The 17809-nt window shown below is 39.8% G+C and overlaps 2 protein-coding genes across 2 annotated transcripts in view; both read right to left on the reverse strand.

Moving 5' to 3' along the window:
• Nucleotides 1-1977: 1977 nt before the first annotated feature.
• LOC115838289 (MBT domain-containing protein 1-like) lies at nucleotides 1978-16933 on the reverse strand. Its single transcript, XM_030827438.1, has 5 exons — nucleotides 16703-16933; nucleotides 16058-16292; nucleotides 15479-15556; nucleotides 9243-9434; nucleotides 1978-3293 (listed from the first exon to the last, which is right to left on the reverse strand). The coding sequence occupies exons 2-5, from the start codon at nucleotides 16260-16262 to the stop codon at nucleotides 3175-3177; spliced, it is 594 nt and encodes a 197-aa protein (XP_030683298.1). The 5' UTR covers nucleotides 16263-16292; nucleotides 16703-16933; the 3' UTR covers nucleotides 1978-3174.
• LOC100591792 (MBT domain-containing protein 1) overlaps nucleotides 16638-17809 on the reverse strand; it is a 68157-nt gene continuing 66985 nt past the window's right edge. The window contains exon 13 of the mRNA XM_030827439.1: nucleotides 16638-16785. Within this exon, the coding sequence (XP_030683299.1) occupies nucleotides 16717-16785 (69 nt within the window). The 3' untranslated portion in view covers nucleotides 16638-16716. The remainder of the gene's footprint in view (nucleotides 16786-17809) is intronic.

A 17809-nucleotide genomic window follows, 5' to 3' on the forward strand; every position in this document is an offset into this window, starting at 1 on the left:
GCTTATAGAGGGCATGCAACAGAAAAGCAACCCCCAAACCAAAGCATATTAAAGAACTGCTCAAATCCAGCTTAACTTTAACATTTTATTTTGTGTAAAAAAGGGCAAATTTAGTGAATTATTTTCATCTTGTACACAAAGTTATAATTTTAATGCTTTTCACATCCATGCTGAAAATTTGCAATTTGGTAAAAATGAAAGGAACATAAATTTTTCCAAAGGAATTTTTCACGCCATTATATATACACTTCATGAGAAAGTTTCAAACACTTTCTCAATGATCACGAGTTACCAAGAAAATAAAAGATTAAATTTGTACAGATATTGATCTATATATCAAATACATACAGAAATGATGTAAAAACCTTATGCAGTTTACTTTGACCTCTGTCCTCAAAAGATTTGCCCAGGGACAGATGCTTTTCTTTTGTATAAATGACTGTGGCTTTATTTAAAATATGAAAATCAAAGGAAGAAACCCAGTTTAATCACAGTATTTTTAAAATCCCTTCCCAATATTAAAGGATCATTACCAATATATAGCACCATAATACAAATATTGATGGGAGAGGGTATTCACATCACGCAAAATTAATAATAATAAAAACAAACAAACACTGAAAACCCGTGTTAGTATCGTAGAATAAGAAGTTGATAACAGCTTTAGCTTTCCTCATACACGGCAAGGAAAAGGTTAAAGAGTTTAAACTACCAAAAGTCCCCAGATAAATCCTAACAGGAAAAACAAAACAAAACAAAAACAAACCCAAGGTCAGCAGTACATTTTGAACCGTAAAAGAGAATGGGGCGATTGAGTTGTACAACTGGAGTTATGGCTAAGACATAAATCTCCTCTGCATTAATTATTTTTCGGTTCGTCAGCAGCAGGAGTTAGTGTATGAACGATGAAAGAGGGCTTTAGGTTGTGTTTAGACTGCAGGAAAGTCCTCACCAACCTTCAACTGTTGGTCACGGGATCAAGACAAGAAACACTTCATGAATTAGGAAATTCTAAAACACTCAGAGCCTGGGTTTGCTATAGAATTGGAAGCTTATGAAACCTGGGTATAAATGAGCATTTCATAGATTACCAGGACTGACTAGCTCCAAATCCTCTCTCTCCTGGTTTAGTCAGTTCCCCATGGAGCTCCTAAATCCAAGGTACTGGCAGAGTGCACTATACAACAGGCTTCTTGTGCCTGTGCTGTGGAATTAGTCCTGGGTTTAATTCAGTGAGCCTGAGAATAAAGACTGCTGTTAACCCTTGCTTTGGAATACTTCTAGGCTTTAAGTTTACGAGAAGATTTTTCAAAGTTAAAGATATGGGAAGTGTGAGGATGTCCCATATACAGTAGGTCCCTCTCAGCAATGTTAAGATAAATATCCAGTAATTTAACAGCTGAATTCACATATATTTGACACGAGAATCAACTTACGTTGATGTGATCTGCATTTATGCCCCTAAAGAGTCAGTATTAAGAAATGGTGACATGCGATTCCACACATTCTTACACTATAAAGTAACAAATTTTACTTCCAGTAGCTATTATAAAACCTTATGTTATTAACCCCTCTTGCATAGAATGAGGTAAACCTGTGCGTATTACCAATGCTAGTATTCCCAAAAGTAGAGCAATATTTTAGAAAATAAATTGCTGGTTTTTTTTTAACGTTCTATGCATTTTAAAATTCAAACAAAAATCTTACCTAAAATGGTCTCCTGGGGCTTTCCATTAACATTTTTTAAAGCATTCCATAGGCTGAAGGACTGTAGAGGTTAATCATTTTGATTAATTTCTAATTAGCCCTACCTATATTCCAGAGGAGATGGTCAATATTACCACTCTGAAGAGGCCAGGCTAAGACCCAGAAGCACTTCTAGAACAGATGCAATTAATTCCTGAGAGTTTAGTTTATGAACCTCACTGGTAAACGCTAGAGCGCTCTCATTCAGTCACAACTCAGTAGAAAGTTAGAAAATGCAGAGCAAACCTTTCACCAATTTACCCTTGTATCCTTTTTTTTTTAAAAGGAAGTCATGTGAATTTTAAAACAGGGAATGTTCAAGATGGTCCAAATCGGTTATTATTAAAATAAATCCTGAATACAATTAAAGACAATTATATATATATATATATGGAATTTTAAGAAAATTAAATTCTCTTTCAAATTAGTTTTCTACCAAATCCAGGATAGATAAAAGCAGAGCTGGAATGATTTTGAAATCTAAACTTATTTTGGCTTTGAATAACTTTCAATTCGATTCTCCTAATACAGAACATCTGTTTTTGGTTGTGGTTATACCAAGCTGTTATTTCACAGATAGAGGGAAATGGCAGAGAACTGATCAGAATCCCTTTCGTGGGGTATTTTTTTTAGAAAGGAAAATAAACTTAGGACAACATTACATTTTCCCCAACCCCTCAATGTGTAGACTGAGATCCTGTATATCTTGTCAACCATTCCAGTTTAACACTTTAGTGTTAGGATAATTCTAATCATTTTTTTTTTAATTAAAAGAGAACATATAAAAGTATCCAGAGTTCTTCCAGTTTCATACAGAACTCCAAATAAATTTTCACAGAATGAAAAATATTTCTGTACAAACATTTAAAATGGGCTGCAATAAAATGCCAACAAGCAGAAATAATGATCCTTCCATGACCTTTGTGGTGATGACCCCTCCATGAGGAGTTCAGTTGCATATTTCTGCAGCAAAGAAGCTGGAGATGTGACTGGCCTAACTTCTAAAAATCCCAAAATCTCCCAACAGGTACCAAAAAGGTTCATTTGTAATGACAGTTCATTTGCATTTTAACAGCTATATCCTTCTTAAATCATTTCCTTCAATCCTGTTACCTAAACTTTAATCTTACCAAAAAAGTTAGAATTTCAGTTCTTGTTAACAATGCACATAAATCCAAACTTGGAAAATATTACAAAATTCTTTCAAAAGCTTCAAATACAACACAAAAATTGTCCATCTTTATAAATTGAAAATTTCCCACCCCCTCCCGACTAAAATAGTTCCCCCACCCACCTGAAAAATCTGGAACTGAAATCTTCTATGTTTAGCAAAATGTCCCAGTAGAATAGCCCCCTGTACAGCTGGATTGATTATAAATCAGTCTTGTGTAAAATCCTCCCCCTCCCGCCCTCAGTTTCTGAGCCACCTCATGGCTCTTGTTTGATGTAGAAGTTGGCAGAGCCATTGCTTTCCTGATCTGATGCTCCTTGAAGGAAATTATAATCCTCTCCATCCAGCAATTCCTCCTTCAGCTGCAGTGTCGTCACTGAATGAAAGAGAGAGAAACACATGGGCATTAGGGCTCTCTAGAGTACTCGGATTGCCAGTGATCTTCACGTTCCATCAGCTTTACGGTTATTAAGACTTCTTCATTTCTTCAGTAACTTCAAGTTAAATCCCTGAAGTACGAGCATTCAGTTAATTTTAATTTTCAAGTATATTAGCAGATAAGAAACATTCTGGAAAGAATAGTACTGCGTAACGGATATCTTCAATGAAATGTTCGCGGTAATGGTGCTCACTAATCTGACTGGGATAATGAGAATTTTGTTTGTGATTAAGTATTCACTTTTATGTCAATGTTTGTACAAACGATGTAGTTCTTTCATGGTTCTTAAGTACAATCTTTTTTTTTTTTTTGAGATGGAGTCTCACTCTGTCATCAGGCTGGAGTGCAGTGGAGTGAACTCGGCTCACTGCAACCTCCACTTCCCGCTTCAAGCGATTCTCCTGCCTCAGCCTCCCAAGTAGCTGGGACTACAGGCACGTACCACCATGCCTGGCTAATTTTTTGTATTTTAGTAGAGACGTGGTTTCACCATATTGGCCAGGATGGTCTTGATCTCCTGATCTTGTGATCTGTCCGCCTCAACCTCCCAAAGTGTTGGGATTACAGGCGTGAGCCACCATGCCTCGCCTCTTAAGTACAATCTTAATTACCAACACAATAAATATGACTTTAATAAATTATTAATCCCAAGGAGTAGTATTATTATTTTTTTTGAGATGGAGTCTCGCTCTGTAGCCAGGCTGGAGTGCAGTGGTGTGATCTTGGCTCACTGCAATCTCCGCTTCCCGGGTTCAAGCGGTTCTCCTGCCTCAGCACCGCCCCCCTAAGTAGCTGGGACTACAGGCACCCACCACCGCGCCCAGCTAATTTTTGTATTTTTAGTAGAGACAGAGTTTCATCATGTTGGCCAGGATGGTCTTATCTCTTGCCCTTGTGATCCACCCACCTCGGCCTCCCAAAGTGCTGGGATGACAGACGTGAGCCACCGCGCCCGGCCTCAAGGAGTACCTTTATTAAAAAGATTCTCTGAAGAAAAAGATATAAATCTGATGTTAAATAAAAACATTAAAAAATTATAAATTATATAAGGATGTAACATATTTTTAAAGAGTAAATCTGGGCTGGATGTGGTAGCAGCCTGGGCAATGTAGCAAATCCCCATCTCTACAAAAAACAACAAAAAAAAGCTGGGTATCGCTGTGCAAGCCTGTAGTCCCAGCTACTCAGGACTGAGGCAGAAGGTTTGCTGGAGCCCAAGAGTTCGAGATTACAGTGACCTATGATTGTGTCATTGCACTGTAGCCTGAGTGACAGAGTGAGATCCTGTGTACCTCTCCTCCTACCAAGAAAAACTAATATTAAACTCCTGAGCCAAGTGTGGTGGCTAATGCTTACAGTCCCAGCTATGTAGGAGGACAAGGGAAGAGGCCAGTTCAAAGCTGAGTGCCTGCCTGAGTTCTTATTTGATGACTTACTTTTTAACGAAAACAAATTAACAGTATAGCCATGTTTCCGTAGGTCTTTAGTATGGAAAACGGTTTTTCAGTTTCATATCCCCAAAGTGCTGGGATTACAGGCGTGAGCACCGCGCTTGGCTGTATTCAGGTTACCGTCTAACCAAAGTTGAGCTCAAATAATTTAAAGAACAGGGCCGGGCGCGGTGGCTCATGCTTGTAATCCCAGCACTTTGGGAGGCCGAGGCGGGTGGATCACGAGGTCAGGAGATCGAGACCGCGGTGAAACCCCGTCTCTACTAAAAATACAAAAAATTAGCCGGGCGTGGTGGCGGGCGCCTGTGGTCCCAGCTACTCGGAGAGGCTGGGGCAGGAGAATGGCGCGAACCCGGGAGGCGGAGCTTGCAGTGAGCCGAGATTGTGCCACTGCACTCCAGCCTGGGTGAGAGAGCGAGACTCCGTCTCAAAAAAAAAAAAAAGAACAGATGAGGTGGTCTGTTGTGCCAACACATCCACTTGAATCTAGTCCCATGGTGAGCAATGCTACCTTCTTCCCCAACTTCTTTAGCATACACGGATCTGCTAAATCAGAAGTAGAAACTGCTTTTTCCACCCCTGCCTGGGCCCTGTGCATTTTTTTTTTTTTTGAGACATAGTCTCACTCCATCACCCAGGCTGGAGTGCAGTGGCATGATCTCAGCTTACTGCAACTTCCGCCTCCCGGGTTCGAGTGATTCTCATGCCTCAGCCTCCCGAGTGGCTGGGATTACAGGTCTGTGCCACCACGCCTGGCGAATTCTTTTGTATTTTTAGTAGAGATGGGGTTTTGCCATGTTGGCTGGGCTGGTCTTGAACTCCTAGCCTCATGTGATCCACCCACCTTGGTCTCCCAAAGTGTTTGGATTACAGGTGTGAGCCACCGCGCCTGGGCTCTTTATACATTTGAATGGTTCTTTACGCATTTGACTGAATATTTCGATACAAGAGATTTCACATGAAAATCTGAAAAGTAGATAGACTTGGAAACATGAGCGCAGCACCCTTAAAGAGCTGTGATCAATGGGAACTGACTGGCTACTTAATACCCCCTGAATCTGGGCAGCCTGAGATCTCTGTCCACCACAGAGCTCACTGCCCAGGTTGCCCACAATACTCACACAGGTAACCACCAGCCCCTGCAGGCATCTGGCTCCAGATCAAGGGTAAAAGTTCTTCATTTTTCTCTATTATGTATCTTTTCATTAATAAATGGAGAGGATACACATATATGGGATGTAAATTGGAAACTGCTCATACAGAGAAAAAAGTCAACTGATGAGAATGAGAACTCAACAGAGTATCTGGATAGGTAGTATGCCATTTAAGTTTTTCATGAAGCAATGGCAGTGCCATCATATGGAACAATATTAAAATTGCTACAACTTTTAAAGTTAAATAGTACAGTCAGAAAAATACTTCATGTCTTTATTTTTTTAGTAGAGATGAGGTTTCACCATGTTGGTCAGGCTGGTCTCGAACTCCTGACCTCGTGATCCTCCCACCTTAGCCTCCCAAAGTGCTGGGATTATAGGCGTGAGCCACCATGCCTGGCCCATGTCTTGATTTTAGTTACAAGCAATTACTTTAAAAATAATGGCTCCTGACATCTTACTTGCTAATTTAAAGAACAATCTTTTTTTTTTTTTTTTTTTTAAGATAGTCTCGCTCTGTCACCTAGACTGGAGTGCAGTGGCACAATTTCGGCTCACTGCAACCACCACCTCCCAGGTTCAAGTGATTCTCCTGCCTCAGCCTCCCAAGTAGCTGGGATTACAGGCATGCACCACCACACCTGGCTAATTTTTGTATTTTCAGCAGAGATGTGGTTTCCTCATTTTGGCCAGCTGGTTTCAAGCTCCTGATCTCAGGTGATCCACCTGCCTCAGCCTCCCAAAGTGCTGGGATTACAGGCGTAAGCCACTGTGCCCAGCCAAGAATAATCTTTTGAGAGATGGCAATTTGTTTTATTTGGTACTGGTTTTGGTATTGGTGATCAAAAATTTAACAGGCCAAAGGCAGAAAAGTGAATACGTTATGCATATAATCATAGCAAACACCCATCAGACTGTTCAAAGGTACAGCAAACAAGACTGTGCAGTTAGTTCTTCCTTTCATTAAAAAGTTACTTAATATAAATAAAAATGCTTTTATGAGGCATGGTATCAAATGTATGACAGTTATCCTTCAAATCTAGCCAGCATGCAGTCATTCAGCGTGAGGGCCATTTTAACAATACCTAGAAAATACACACATGGAAAAGGAAACGAAACCCAAGTTTCATTAAAGGTGCAGTACCCACAATAAAAGGTTGATTAAAACAGTATCTTGTTCTATGATGACTGGATGGCTAAATGAATGAGAAAAGAATTACTGTGCTTCAAGATCAAACATGTTTCATTCAAACGGATGTTTTTTAAAAAAATGTACATATCCTGAAGCTATATGCCTTACTGCTAACAACAAATTTCTGGATTATGCTTCTAGTCATGTTAAAATATGAAAATGATGTGCTAAAAAAAGTCACTCAAGATAAAGGTGAAACACTCACTCAGATGTGCAATGTTTTAATGCAAAGTTTCACTGTTTTCATGGAATCTAAAACAAAGCCTGTCTGGTTATCTTCACATGAATCATTTCTCCTTTCCAGGCCTTCTCAATAAATGATGGATGAAATAAAACAGATCCTGTGGTTGAATGTCCTTTCTACACAAATGCCTCTTCTTTTCTCAGCTCTGTTTTTAGAAGGAAGTCACTTTGTTGACACTAATCACTAACATTTCAGGAGATAAGCTAACTGAAATCACATTTTTCCAGCTACGAAGCCCATAAATAATAAACTCTTTCAACAGCTAATGAAACCACAGCTTTCAGATAGTTAAGGTAGCAATGTAGTCCCTACTTAGTTTCATCAGAGAAAAATCACACCAAGTCCCACAAGTTGTGCCCCAGCTCAGAAGACACCAGTGGAAGAAGGAAGTCACATAGGAGGCCAGATAGTTTCCATCTAGTTCGTCTACTCTAAATTCTTGGGTTTTGCCAGTGCCAGAAGTTCCGTTTTAAATGAATCAGTAACCTATCACAAAATGTGACATACATCTTCAAAACCAGCCTCATGCTTAAAGAAAATACATCCAAGATCCAATAAAAGCTCAAATATATTCGGAACTCACAATATCCATAGTTAATTAAGTAATGCAATACTATTTCATAAATAAGTGCAAAAAGAAAAAAACTTAGACAAGAAAAGAAACTGGAACGCTCTTTAGACTTTGAACATTTTTCCGTTAAAGAGCAGGTACATTGGATTTACAATCCTAATTTTTTTTCGTACAAAAGAAGTAGTGTAATTTCCTCTGGATGTAAGAACACCACAGTGATCTTCAGAGAAAAAGACTGGGAAGGGGGCAAGATGGCCTAATACATTATGAGGGAGGCAAAAGCTAAAGAACATATCCTAAAATAGCAAAAACCACCAAAAAACCAACAACAGAAACAAACAAGAAAACCCCCATAGGTGCAAAAATATTAGCAAACAGAAGAATGAGAAGAAAACAGAGCTAGGTAACAAGTCTCATCTAGGTTTTCAACATACAAAACATTTGAAAGAATGCTGATTAGAGAAAACAATTTAGTCTAAAAGCAATAGTTAGCATATGGCAGAACATATGCTAAGGCAGGTATAACTCTGGCTTTGAAGCTGTATGATCTGATCTGTACTCACGCCTGAAGTTCATCATACCTAAGTGAAGTCTTCATACCCTATGATAATACCATGTTTGTTCTTAGTAATTACAAAGGGCAAAGCCTTCTGCAGTCTTCCTTACAATCGACTACCTTTGCCTAACCAATTACACTCAAATCAAATGCCACTATTTAATCACTATACATACATAATCATGAACTTATGGAAATAATAAAATGCAGGTATTGAATTTCCAAATTTGTTATTCAACTAAGATTGTGATCAATGTTACTGCCACAACTAAAATTAAACTGGAACTCAAAACACATCCTTTCCATGAATGAGACACTATGAAATGTTATGAACAAAGCCTCGTTTTTCTGTCTTTTTAATCAGACTTATCCCTAATGACACACTTTGTTCCCAGGTCAAGTCACATACAATTCTGCAATGAGGAATGTTCAAAACCATGAAATATTCCAAGTTGTCTCACAATTCCAGAACTTGAAATTATAACTACCCTTATTTGAAGCTCGGAAGTATTTTATAACAAAGTAAAAATCTTTCCCTGATGTTTTGTCTTAGTGAAGTGACTACTAAGGACTAGTGAAATGAATTCTTTAGTTGAAAGAAAAAGAAAAAAAATTCAATGAGTCAGCATCTGTCATGCCAGACCATGCTTTGTCTCCCACCACCCTACCCAGTACTTTTACCCTCTGAAGTACCTGAGATGCTGATGTGACTAATTACCTGTTTTGAGGCTGGGACTGAACTCTCGGCTAGTGCTGGGAGGTGGGAAGGCCTCCGGGGCTGTCAGTGCTGGAAGGGTTCGATATGGAGGAGGAGTCAACTCTTCGTCACCAGAGAAGCCCCTCCGCACCCCACCTGTCATGGGCAGGCTCGACAAACTGACAGGCTTCTTCCCAATTGGCATCTTCCTCTCTAAATATCAAGTCAGACTAAAGTAAGCTTTCACTTACATGCGTGGTAAGAAAAGTGCATTATATAACTAGGAAAGCTGTGCTGCGGAGGACACTCTCAAAAGAGAACCAATTATGCAAAGTTTGTATTTCTGAAAACAAGGAAAGAGAGACTGAATGTGTGTGTTGGGGGAGATTGTTTCTACTCTCCGAGAGTCTGGTAATAACTAGTTCTGACTCTCAAATTTAAAACAAGACGAAGTAAAATGAATTATAGAGAGCTTTAAGAACAGCTGGGCCGGCCATGGTGGCTCATGCCTGTAAATCCCAGCACTTTGGGAGGCCGAGGTAGGTGGGTCACGAGGTCAGGAGATCGAGACCATCCTGGCTAACACAGTGAAAACCCATCTCTACTAAAAATACAAAAATAGCTGGGTGTGCTGGCAGGCGCCTGTGGTCCCAGCTACTCGAGAAGCTGAGGCAGGAGAATGGCGTGAACCTGGGAGGCGGAGCTTGCAGTGAGCCGAGATCGCGCCACTGCACTCCAGCCTGGGTGACACAGCAAGATTCTGTCTCAAAAAACAAAACAAAACAAAAAAACAGCTGGCTAATTTCTTTCAAGAAAGTCTCTGCTTGAGGTGGGACAAAAACCCAAAGGAAGGAAGAAAGGGTCTTAAAATACTACTTTTAGGTAGCATTTCATAGCTCATATAAGCCCAAACACTGGTGGAGAAATCAAAACAATTTAAATGTATTATCTGGGTGTAGGATGTTACTGATATAAAATGTGCTCCCTAACTTTTAGTTTACAATTCACTCTTTTAGAAAACACAATTCTTATTCTAAAAGGTACTTCCAAATTCAAAGCTTATTGCCTGTAAATTCTTAAGCAATCTGATTTATTCTGAAACAAATTTATCAGGCTGGGCATGGTGGCTTATGCCTGTAATCCCAACACCTTGGGATGCCAAGGCAGAAGAATCAGGATGGCTTCAGGCCAGGAGTTTAAGACCAGCCTGGGCAACACAGTGAGACCCATCTCTACAAAAAATAAAAAAAATTAGCTGAGCAATGCCGGAGTCTGATGTGGGAGATTTCCTTGAGCCCAGGGGTTCAAGGCTGCAGTGAGCTATGATTGCACCACAGTGCTCCAGGCTGGGCAATAAAGTGAGACCTTGTCTCAAAAAAAAAAAAAAAAAAAAAAAAAAAAAAAAAATATATATATATATATATATATATATATATATATATATGTATCACACCCTATATATATGTATCACACCCTTCAGCTATAGTTTTCTATACAAATATAAGCCTTCTAAGACATGTACAATGCTTTTGCCAACCAAAAAAATACTCTGAACTCTGCAAATATTGAAGAACCAGGCATAGTGCATTAATCATATTGAAAGCTGAAGGATCAGCAGGGTACAGTGGCTCACGCCTGTAATCCCAGCACTTTGGGAGGCCGAGGTGGGTGGATCACTTGAGGTCAGGAGTTCAAGACCAGCCTGGCCAACATAGTGAAACCCCGTCTCTACTAAAAATACAAAAATTAGCTGTAAGTAGGGGTGCACACCTGTAATCCCACTACTTGGGAGGCTGAAGCAGGAGAATTGCTTGAATCCGGGAGGCGGAGGTTGTGGCGAGCCGACATCGCACCATTGCACTCCAGCCTGGGAGACAGAGCAAGGCTCTGTCTCAAAAAGAAAGAAAGAAAGAAAAAAAAGCGAAAGGATCCTTATCCTTGTGACTGAGTTATGTCTGTTTTCTTCCAGATGACAGAATAAACCAAGTAAGAGCAATAAAAAATTATGCTTCACAAAATCAAAACTAAAAGGTAAATGTAAGCCACACAGTATTCCTATGTAAAATGATGTGGGATTTAAGCTGTTATTGAGTAGATTCAATTCTCAAGAGCCAAACCAAAACCACATGCAGCAACAACTTAAGACTTTTTCCTAATATACCACATACAGATAAAAACGCAAGGAGCAATGTCCCCTCTTACTACTTACAGTAGCCCCCGAAAATGGTGAGATTTAAAGCAGAAATCACTACTGCTTTTCCTGCTCTAGAATTACCACATCTTAAGGAAAACAGGCTTTTGAGACTAGAGAGTGTCTATGATCCTTCTGGCAGAACCTTATACTTATTCTCAAAAGTGTTAGTAATTATCCCTCCTTCGTGGCATGAACACAACTTACTACAAAGCAAGCTAGACCAATGAAGCTCATCAGCTGTTTCTGTACAATAGGCACTGCCAAAGAATATATCACTAACAGATGATCTTAAGTTCAAAAAGGCCAATGAGCTGTAAGATGAAACAACAGAGCCAGAATATGATAATCTACCAAGGCAAACGTAAAGACAAAAAGTTTTATAGCCCATCTGGTATTTATATCAGTCTGCCTGCAATGGATGACAGTTTTCTAAACCCCAAATACTTATTTGTGTAACTAAAGCTTAGTGAGAAAACTTTCTAACAAATTGTTTGCTGAGTAATAGAAAAAAATAAGAGGCGGCGGCACCATTAGAGTGAAAACTGCTGCTTCTTAATACGGCACTATACTTCCTTATCCTCAATTCCAACATTCAAAAAGGTTTTTTTTTTTTTTTTTTTTTTTTTTGAGACGGAGTTTTGCTCTTGTTGCCCAGGCTGGAGTAAAATGGCAGGATCTCAGCTCACTGCAACCTCCGCCTCCCAGGTTCAAGCGATTCTCCTGCCTCAGCCTCCCGAGTGCTGGGATTACAGGCATGCGCCACCACGCCTCGCTAATTTTGTATTTTTAGTAGAGATGGGGTTTCTCCATGTTGGTCAGGCTGGTCTCCAACTCCTGACCTCAGGTGATCCGCCCGCCTCGGCCTCCCAAAGTGCTGGGATTACAGGCGTGAGCCACCGCGCCTGGCCTCAGGAAGTTTTTTTAAAAAGACTTTGGCACAAAGCTGTATCTCACTTGGTGACACCACTTATAATTTTTATTTGGGCCATTTAATGTAAATATTTATATATATATTTGCTTTAGAAAATGTTTCAGAGTCTGGAGTGTTACATAATGTATGTTACACAGACTATATTTCTCTTCTAAAATCCAAAAAATTCTGAATTCCAATGCACATCTGGTCCCAAGGGCATCTAATGAGGTACTGTGGGTCCATAGTTCTTTTCTTTTCTATGTCCAAAGGACAATTTAAAGGTATTAGAGATGATGTCATACTATTAGGAAATAGTAAAACATTATAGTTAAGGAATATGTTACATGTAGACCAAAATTCATTTTTTCAGTGAATCCAGAACTCTAGTAATGGTAAATATCACTAAAAACTGTGGTGCTAATATTTCTTCATTAATTACATATTTCTTTCCATGTTCCCAGCCCATTAATTCAAAGCAGTTTAAACCCCACAAGTCAGAAACAAATCCTACAAGAGTCACGCTGAGGGAGGCAAATGAATTGTCTACACAAAACTCACAGATAAATTCTAAAAAGCAATGTCATATAGCCACTGAGTAATAAAAACCATTTTTAATTTGACATCTTGGAAAGAAAATTCTGAAATTCCAAAGTCTTAGCCAACAGAAAGTGAAAGCAGACTTGTTATTTACTTCACAGAAAGCTTAGTGGTCATACCTGCTATTGTCAGTCCACTGACATAAATGAAGTTCCCATGTGAATTCTTGCTACTCATTTAGATACATGAGAACTCCCTTTCATCAGGCTGGTTTGGCAATGCTCCCTACAGTTCTTTTAGGTGAGTATCAGACCCAGCAAGCAGCTGGTGGGCAAAATAATTCTGGGCCTGTGGGAGGCTTGTGACTATAACGAGAGGTCAAGAGACAGGCCTGCAGGTTGCTACTTGTGTGTGGCTGACATGGGTTTTGTGCTAGGAGAAAACTTATTTTTCAAAGTACTACTACAGTGGACAGTAGAAATTTTTAAGTTTCCCACTTAACAAGCAAACATCAGAAAGGTTAGAACAGAGTGTATTCGATTCTTCCTGCCGCTTCAGTCTCTAGGTTGTTGAGGCAGATCAGCACGTACCCGAACATATTTGGCAAGTCAGCTGGAAAAATCTGTTTCAGTTTTAATCCTCAAGTGTATTTTTACATTTTTTAAGTAGCTTGCTTTTTTCTTCCTTTTTTTTTTGTTTTTAAGAGATGGGGTCTTGCCATGTTGCTCAGGCTGGTCTAAAGCCATCCGCCCACCTCGGTCTCCCAAAGTTGCTGGGATTCATTACAGGCGTGAGCCACCGCGTCCAGTCCAATTTAAAAAATATCTTTAAATAAAAATTGGCCAGACTCAGAGGATCACACCTGTAATCCCAGCACTTTCGGAGGCCAAGGCAGGCAGATGGATCGCTTGAGCCCCAGGGGTTTGAGACCAGCCTGGGCAATATGGTGAGACACCATTTCTATAAAAATATAAAAACTAGCTGGGCATGGTGGTATACTCCTGTAGTCCCAGCTACTCCAGGGGCCGAGGTGGGAAAATTGATTGTACCCGGGAAGTTGAGGCTGCAGTGAGCCAAGATCGTACTACCACATTCCAGCCTGGGCGACAGACTGAGACTGTCTCAAAAAAAAAAAAAAAAAAACAAAAAAACAAAAAAAAAAAAAACATATATATATATATATATATATATATATATATATAAAACCTTATCTAAGAATGAAATATAGCCAGGTGTGGTGGCTCATGCCTGTAATCCCAGCACTTTGGGAGGCTGAGGTGGGCAGACTGCTTGAGCCCAGAAGTTTGAGACCAGCCTGGGCAATGTGGCAAGACTCTGTCTCTACAAAAAAAACACAAAACTTAGCTGGGTGTGTGGCAACACATGCCTGTGGTCCAACCTACTTAGGAGGCTGGGGTGGGGGGACTGCTTAAGCCAGGGAAGGTCAGGGCTGTAGTGAGTGGAGATTGTGTCACTGCACTCCATTCCAGCCTGGGCAACAAAGTGAGGCCTTGTCTCAAAAAAGAATGAAATATTCTATGACAAGTTGTATGAAGAGAGAAAGCTATGGCTTTCTATGGTGGGGAAATAAGATATAAGAAAAATCAAATATAGTTATCAAAATATTTTCTATTACTTTGGCTTATACCAACAATTCACTGTAAGGTAAAATATAGTATAGAAAGAATTTCTTTTTTTTTTTTTTTTGAGATGGAGTTTTGCTCTTGTTGCCCAGGCTAGAGTGCAATGGCACGATCTCGGCTCACCTCAACCTCTGCCTCCTTGGGTTCAAGCGATTCTCCTGACTCAGCCTCCCAAGTAGCTGGGATTACAGGCATGCACCACCACGCCCGGCTAATTTTTTAGTATAGAAAGCATTTCTAGAAAAATTTGGTAAAGCTTGTTTGCCAGCAACTTGGATTTCTTACCAGTATCACTCTAGAAAGTTTTGCTTTCTAGGAAAAATGGGTTTATTAGACTTCACATCTACTGTAAGCATCAAGCATCTGCTAATTTTTTTTTTTTTTGAGACAGAGTCTTGCTGTGTTGCCCAGCTGGAGTATAGTGGCGTGACCTCCACCTCCCGGGTTCAAGTGATTCTCCTGCCTCAGCCTCCCGAGTAGCTAGGACTTCAGGCGCGTGCCACCACGCCCGGCAGATTTTTTGTATTTTTGGTGGAGACAGGGTTTCACCGTGTTAGCCAGGATGGTCTCGATCTCCTGACCTTGTGATCCGCCTGCCTCGGCCTCCTAAAGTGCTGGGATTATAGGCGTAAGCCACTGCACCTGGCTCCTAATTTTTCTTTTTAAATAAAGTTTTTCAAAAGGATTAACTTTCAGTAGGTTTTACATATTATTTCAAGAATCATTCACAGGCTCTATTCTTTACCACGTATACTTTAAATACTGTGGTAATCATTTCTCCTGTTAGTAAAATATCAGTATTTCTCATTATTGCAAGGGTTTGCCTTTTATGGCATACTGCACCTTTAAGCATAATACATAACGCACAGTCATCAGTTCTCACAAGAGATACCATTTTCTGTCCAAGAATACTGTGACTCCAATTAGTTAACAATTAGAAAATGTATGTGAACACCACGTGGTGACCCACTTTTCTTATGTCCTTTGTATTGCTGGGACTTAGCCTTTTTCTTCTGTTTTGATGAAGCTGATTGGTTTTCTCTTGATGCTGAAAAATAAAAAGGGAAAATTGGTACCAGATAATTGTTTACAATTTAGACGATACAGTTGTCTAGATACAACTTAGATGAACTATCTTTACCAAGACCATTATACTTAAGTACATGATGCTCTGAAAATAAGGGTACTTGTTCCTACAAAACCATAGCCTCAACATGAGACAGATTCCACTATTTACTCAAAAGCATTTATTACATACCAGTAAACTTTTAGTCTGTAATTTTTAACTCACTAAAATAATAAGCCTAGTTTAATTTGGTGACTGTTGTGTTTCTATAGTCATTATGTAATTGACTACTGGATTCACATTGCCATGGTACACATGGTCTGATTCTGTGATATTGTTGTTGAGTCTTAATGTCTTACCTGGCAACCAATCAGACATAGGTACATTCTTGTCCTGTGAGCTCATAAGATGACTTATGTGAGATAGTCCTCTGGAGAATTGCTGATTTTTACAAAAGGACACCTTTTCTGTATACCAACTTACACTGTGATGCTGGAGGCTGTAGTTGATATCCAGTTAACTGACACCACCCTACAGGATAGAGGTCAGGGGACTCACAGTCTACCCACTGATCATACTCTTCTTCCCATCCATCAAAATGTATCCTCAAGAGACGATGAATAATTCGAGTTACTGTGGCTACACATATTAAACGTGGCTCCATGAGATCTACTGCTTCTAATTTCATTCCTACACGAAATCCGTGATTTGGAACATCCTGACACAGAGAAGAAAACATTAATACTGGTATAAAGAAGAAAGAAGGCACAACCATACTATCACTAAGAAAGCAAAAAACAGAAGCAACTAGCTAAATAACATAATTTAAACCATAAATTCCAAATAATTCTTTAACTATTTAAACATAATACGAAGGTGAAATATTTAAAAACTAGTTAGGAAAAGTCTTCATTTCTATTTCCTTCAGATTAAAAACGAAACATAGTTTGGAAACAAGTTTTGATTCCCAGGTAAATAAAATATTTATATTGTTTCATTGCTGTATTTGTTTATATTATATCTCCACTAAGAAATTCTAATACAAGGCAAGGACATCTTTATGAACATAAATTGTATTTGTGGGGCATTAATAAGCCCTCACATAATTATGCTGCCATTTAAATTTACCTTATTAAATAGTTTTACTGGTGCTGCAATGGAGCCAGTTTCCCTGAGGTAGTCAAACCATTTAAAAGGAAGTTTTGTGTAACCTAGAAAACACAACTGGTTTAACTAGCAGTTCATTTAAAATTAGCATAATATTAAAATGTAGCAAAAAGTAACAGTACACAAAATCTTAAGAGCATAGGTTATATGATCAACTTTATTTTATTTTATTTTATTTTTTTTGAGATGGAGTCTTGCTCTGTCGCCCAGGCTGGAGTGCAGTGGCACAGTCTCGGCTCACTGCAAGCTCTGCCTCCCGGGTTCACGCCATTCTCCTGCCTCAGGCTCTCCGAGTAGCTGGGACTATAGGCGCCCGCCACCATGCCCGGCTAATTTTTTGTATTTTTAGTAGAGACGGGGTTTCACCGTGTTAGCCAGGATGGTCTCGATCTCCTGAGCTCGTGATCCACCCGCCTTGGCCTCCCAAAGTGCTGGGATTACAAGAGTGAGCCACCGCGCCCGGCCAACTTTATTTTTTTTGAGGCAGGGTCTTGCTCTGTCGCCCAGGCTGGAGTGCAGTAGTGCCCTCAATGGCTTACTGCAGCCTCAACCTCCAGGGCTCAAGTGATCCTCCTGCCTCAGCCTCTCTAGTAGCTGGGACTACAGGCACATGCCACTGTGACAGGCTAATTTTTTGTTGTTTTTAGTAGAGACAGGGTCTCCCTATGTTGCCCGGGTTGTTCTCAAACTCCTGGTCTCAAGCAATCCTCCTACCTCAGTCTCCCAAAGTGCTGGGATTACTGGCATGAGCCACTGCACCTGGCCTATATGATTTATACTGCTGAGTGCAATAATTCCTCCATGTTACACAGATTTCCTTCCCTTTTCTAGAAACACTGGTGTGCCTACTTAGTCTAACGCAAAAGTGGCTCTCTTTTTCTGTTTACGACAACGGTACATTTTTGCTCTTTCAATCCTAGGCTTTAGAAGAGTCTGGCACCTAATACTATGGAGTGATATTTTTCTTTCCTTGCAAGAAAGAAAACTGGCTGAGCAAATACTATTTTTATAGACCTCTGTTATAGCTTTCCTCCTTTCTTAAAGGAACAACTTAATGCTCAAGTATTA

Source organism: Nomascus leucogenys, chromosome 14, assembly GCF_006542625.1.
Source record: "Nomascus leucogenys isolate Asia chromosome 14, Asia_NLE_v1, whole genome shotgun sequence".
In the NCBI taxonomy this organism is placed as follows: Eukaryota; Metazoa; Chordata; class Mammalia; order Primates; family Hylobatidae; genus Nomascus; species Nomascus leucogenys.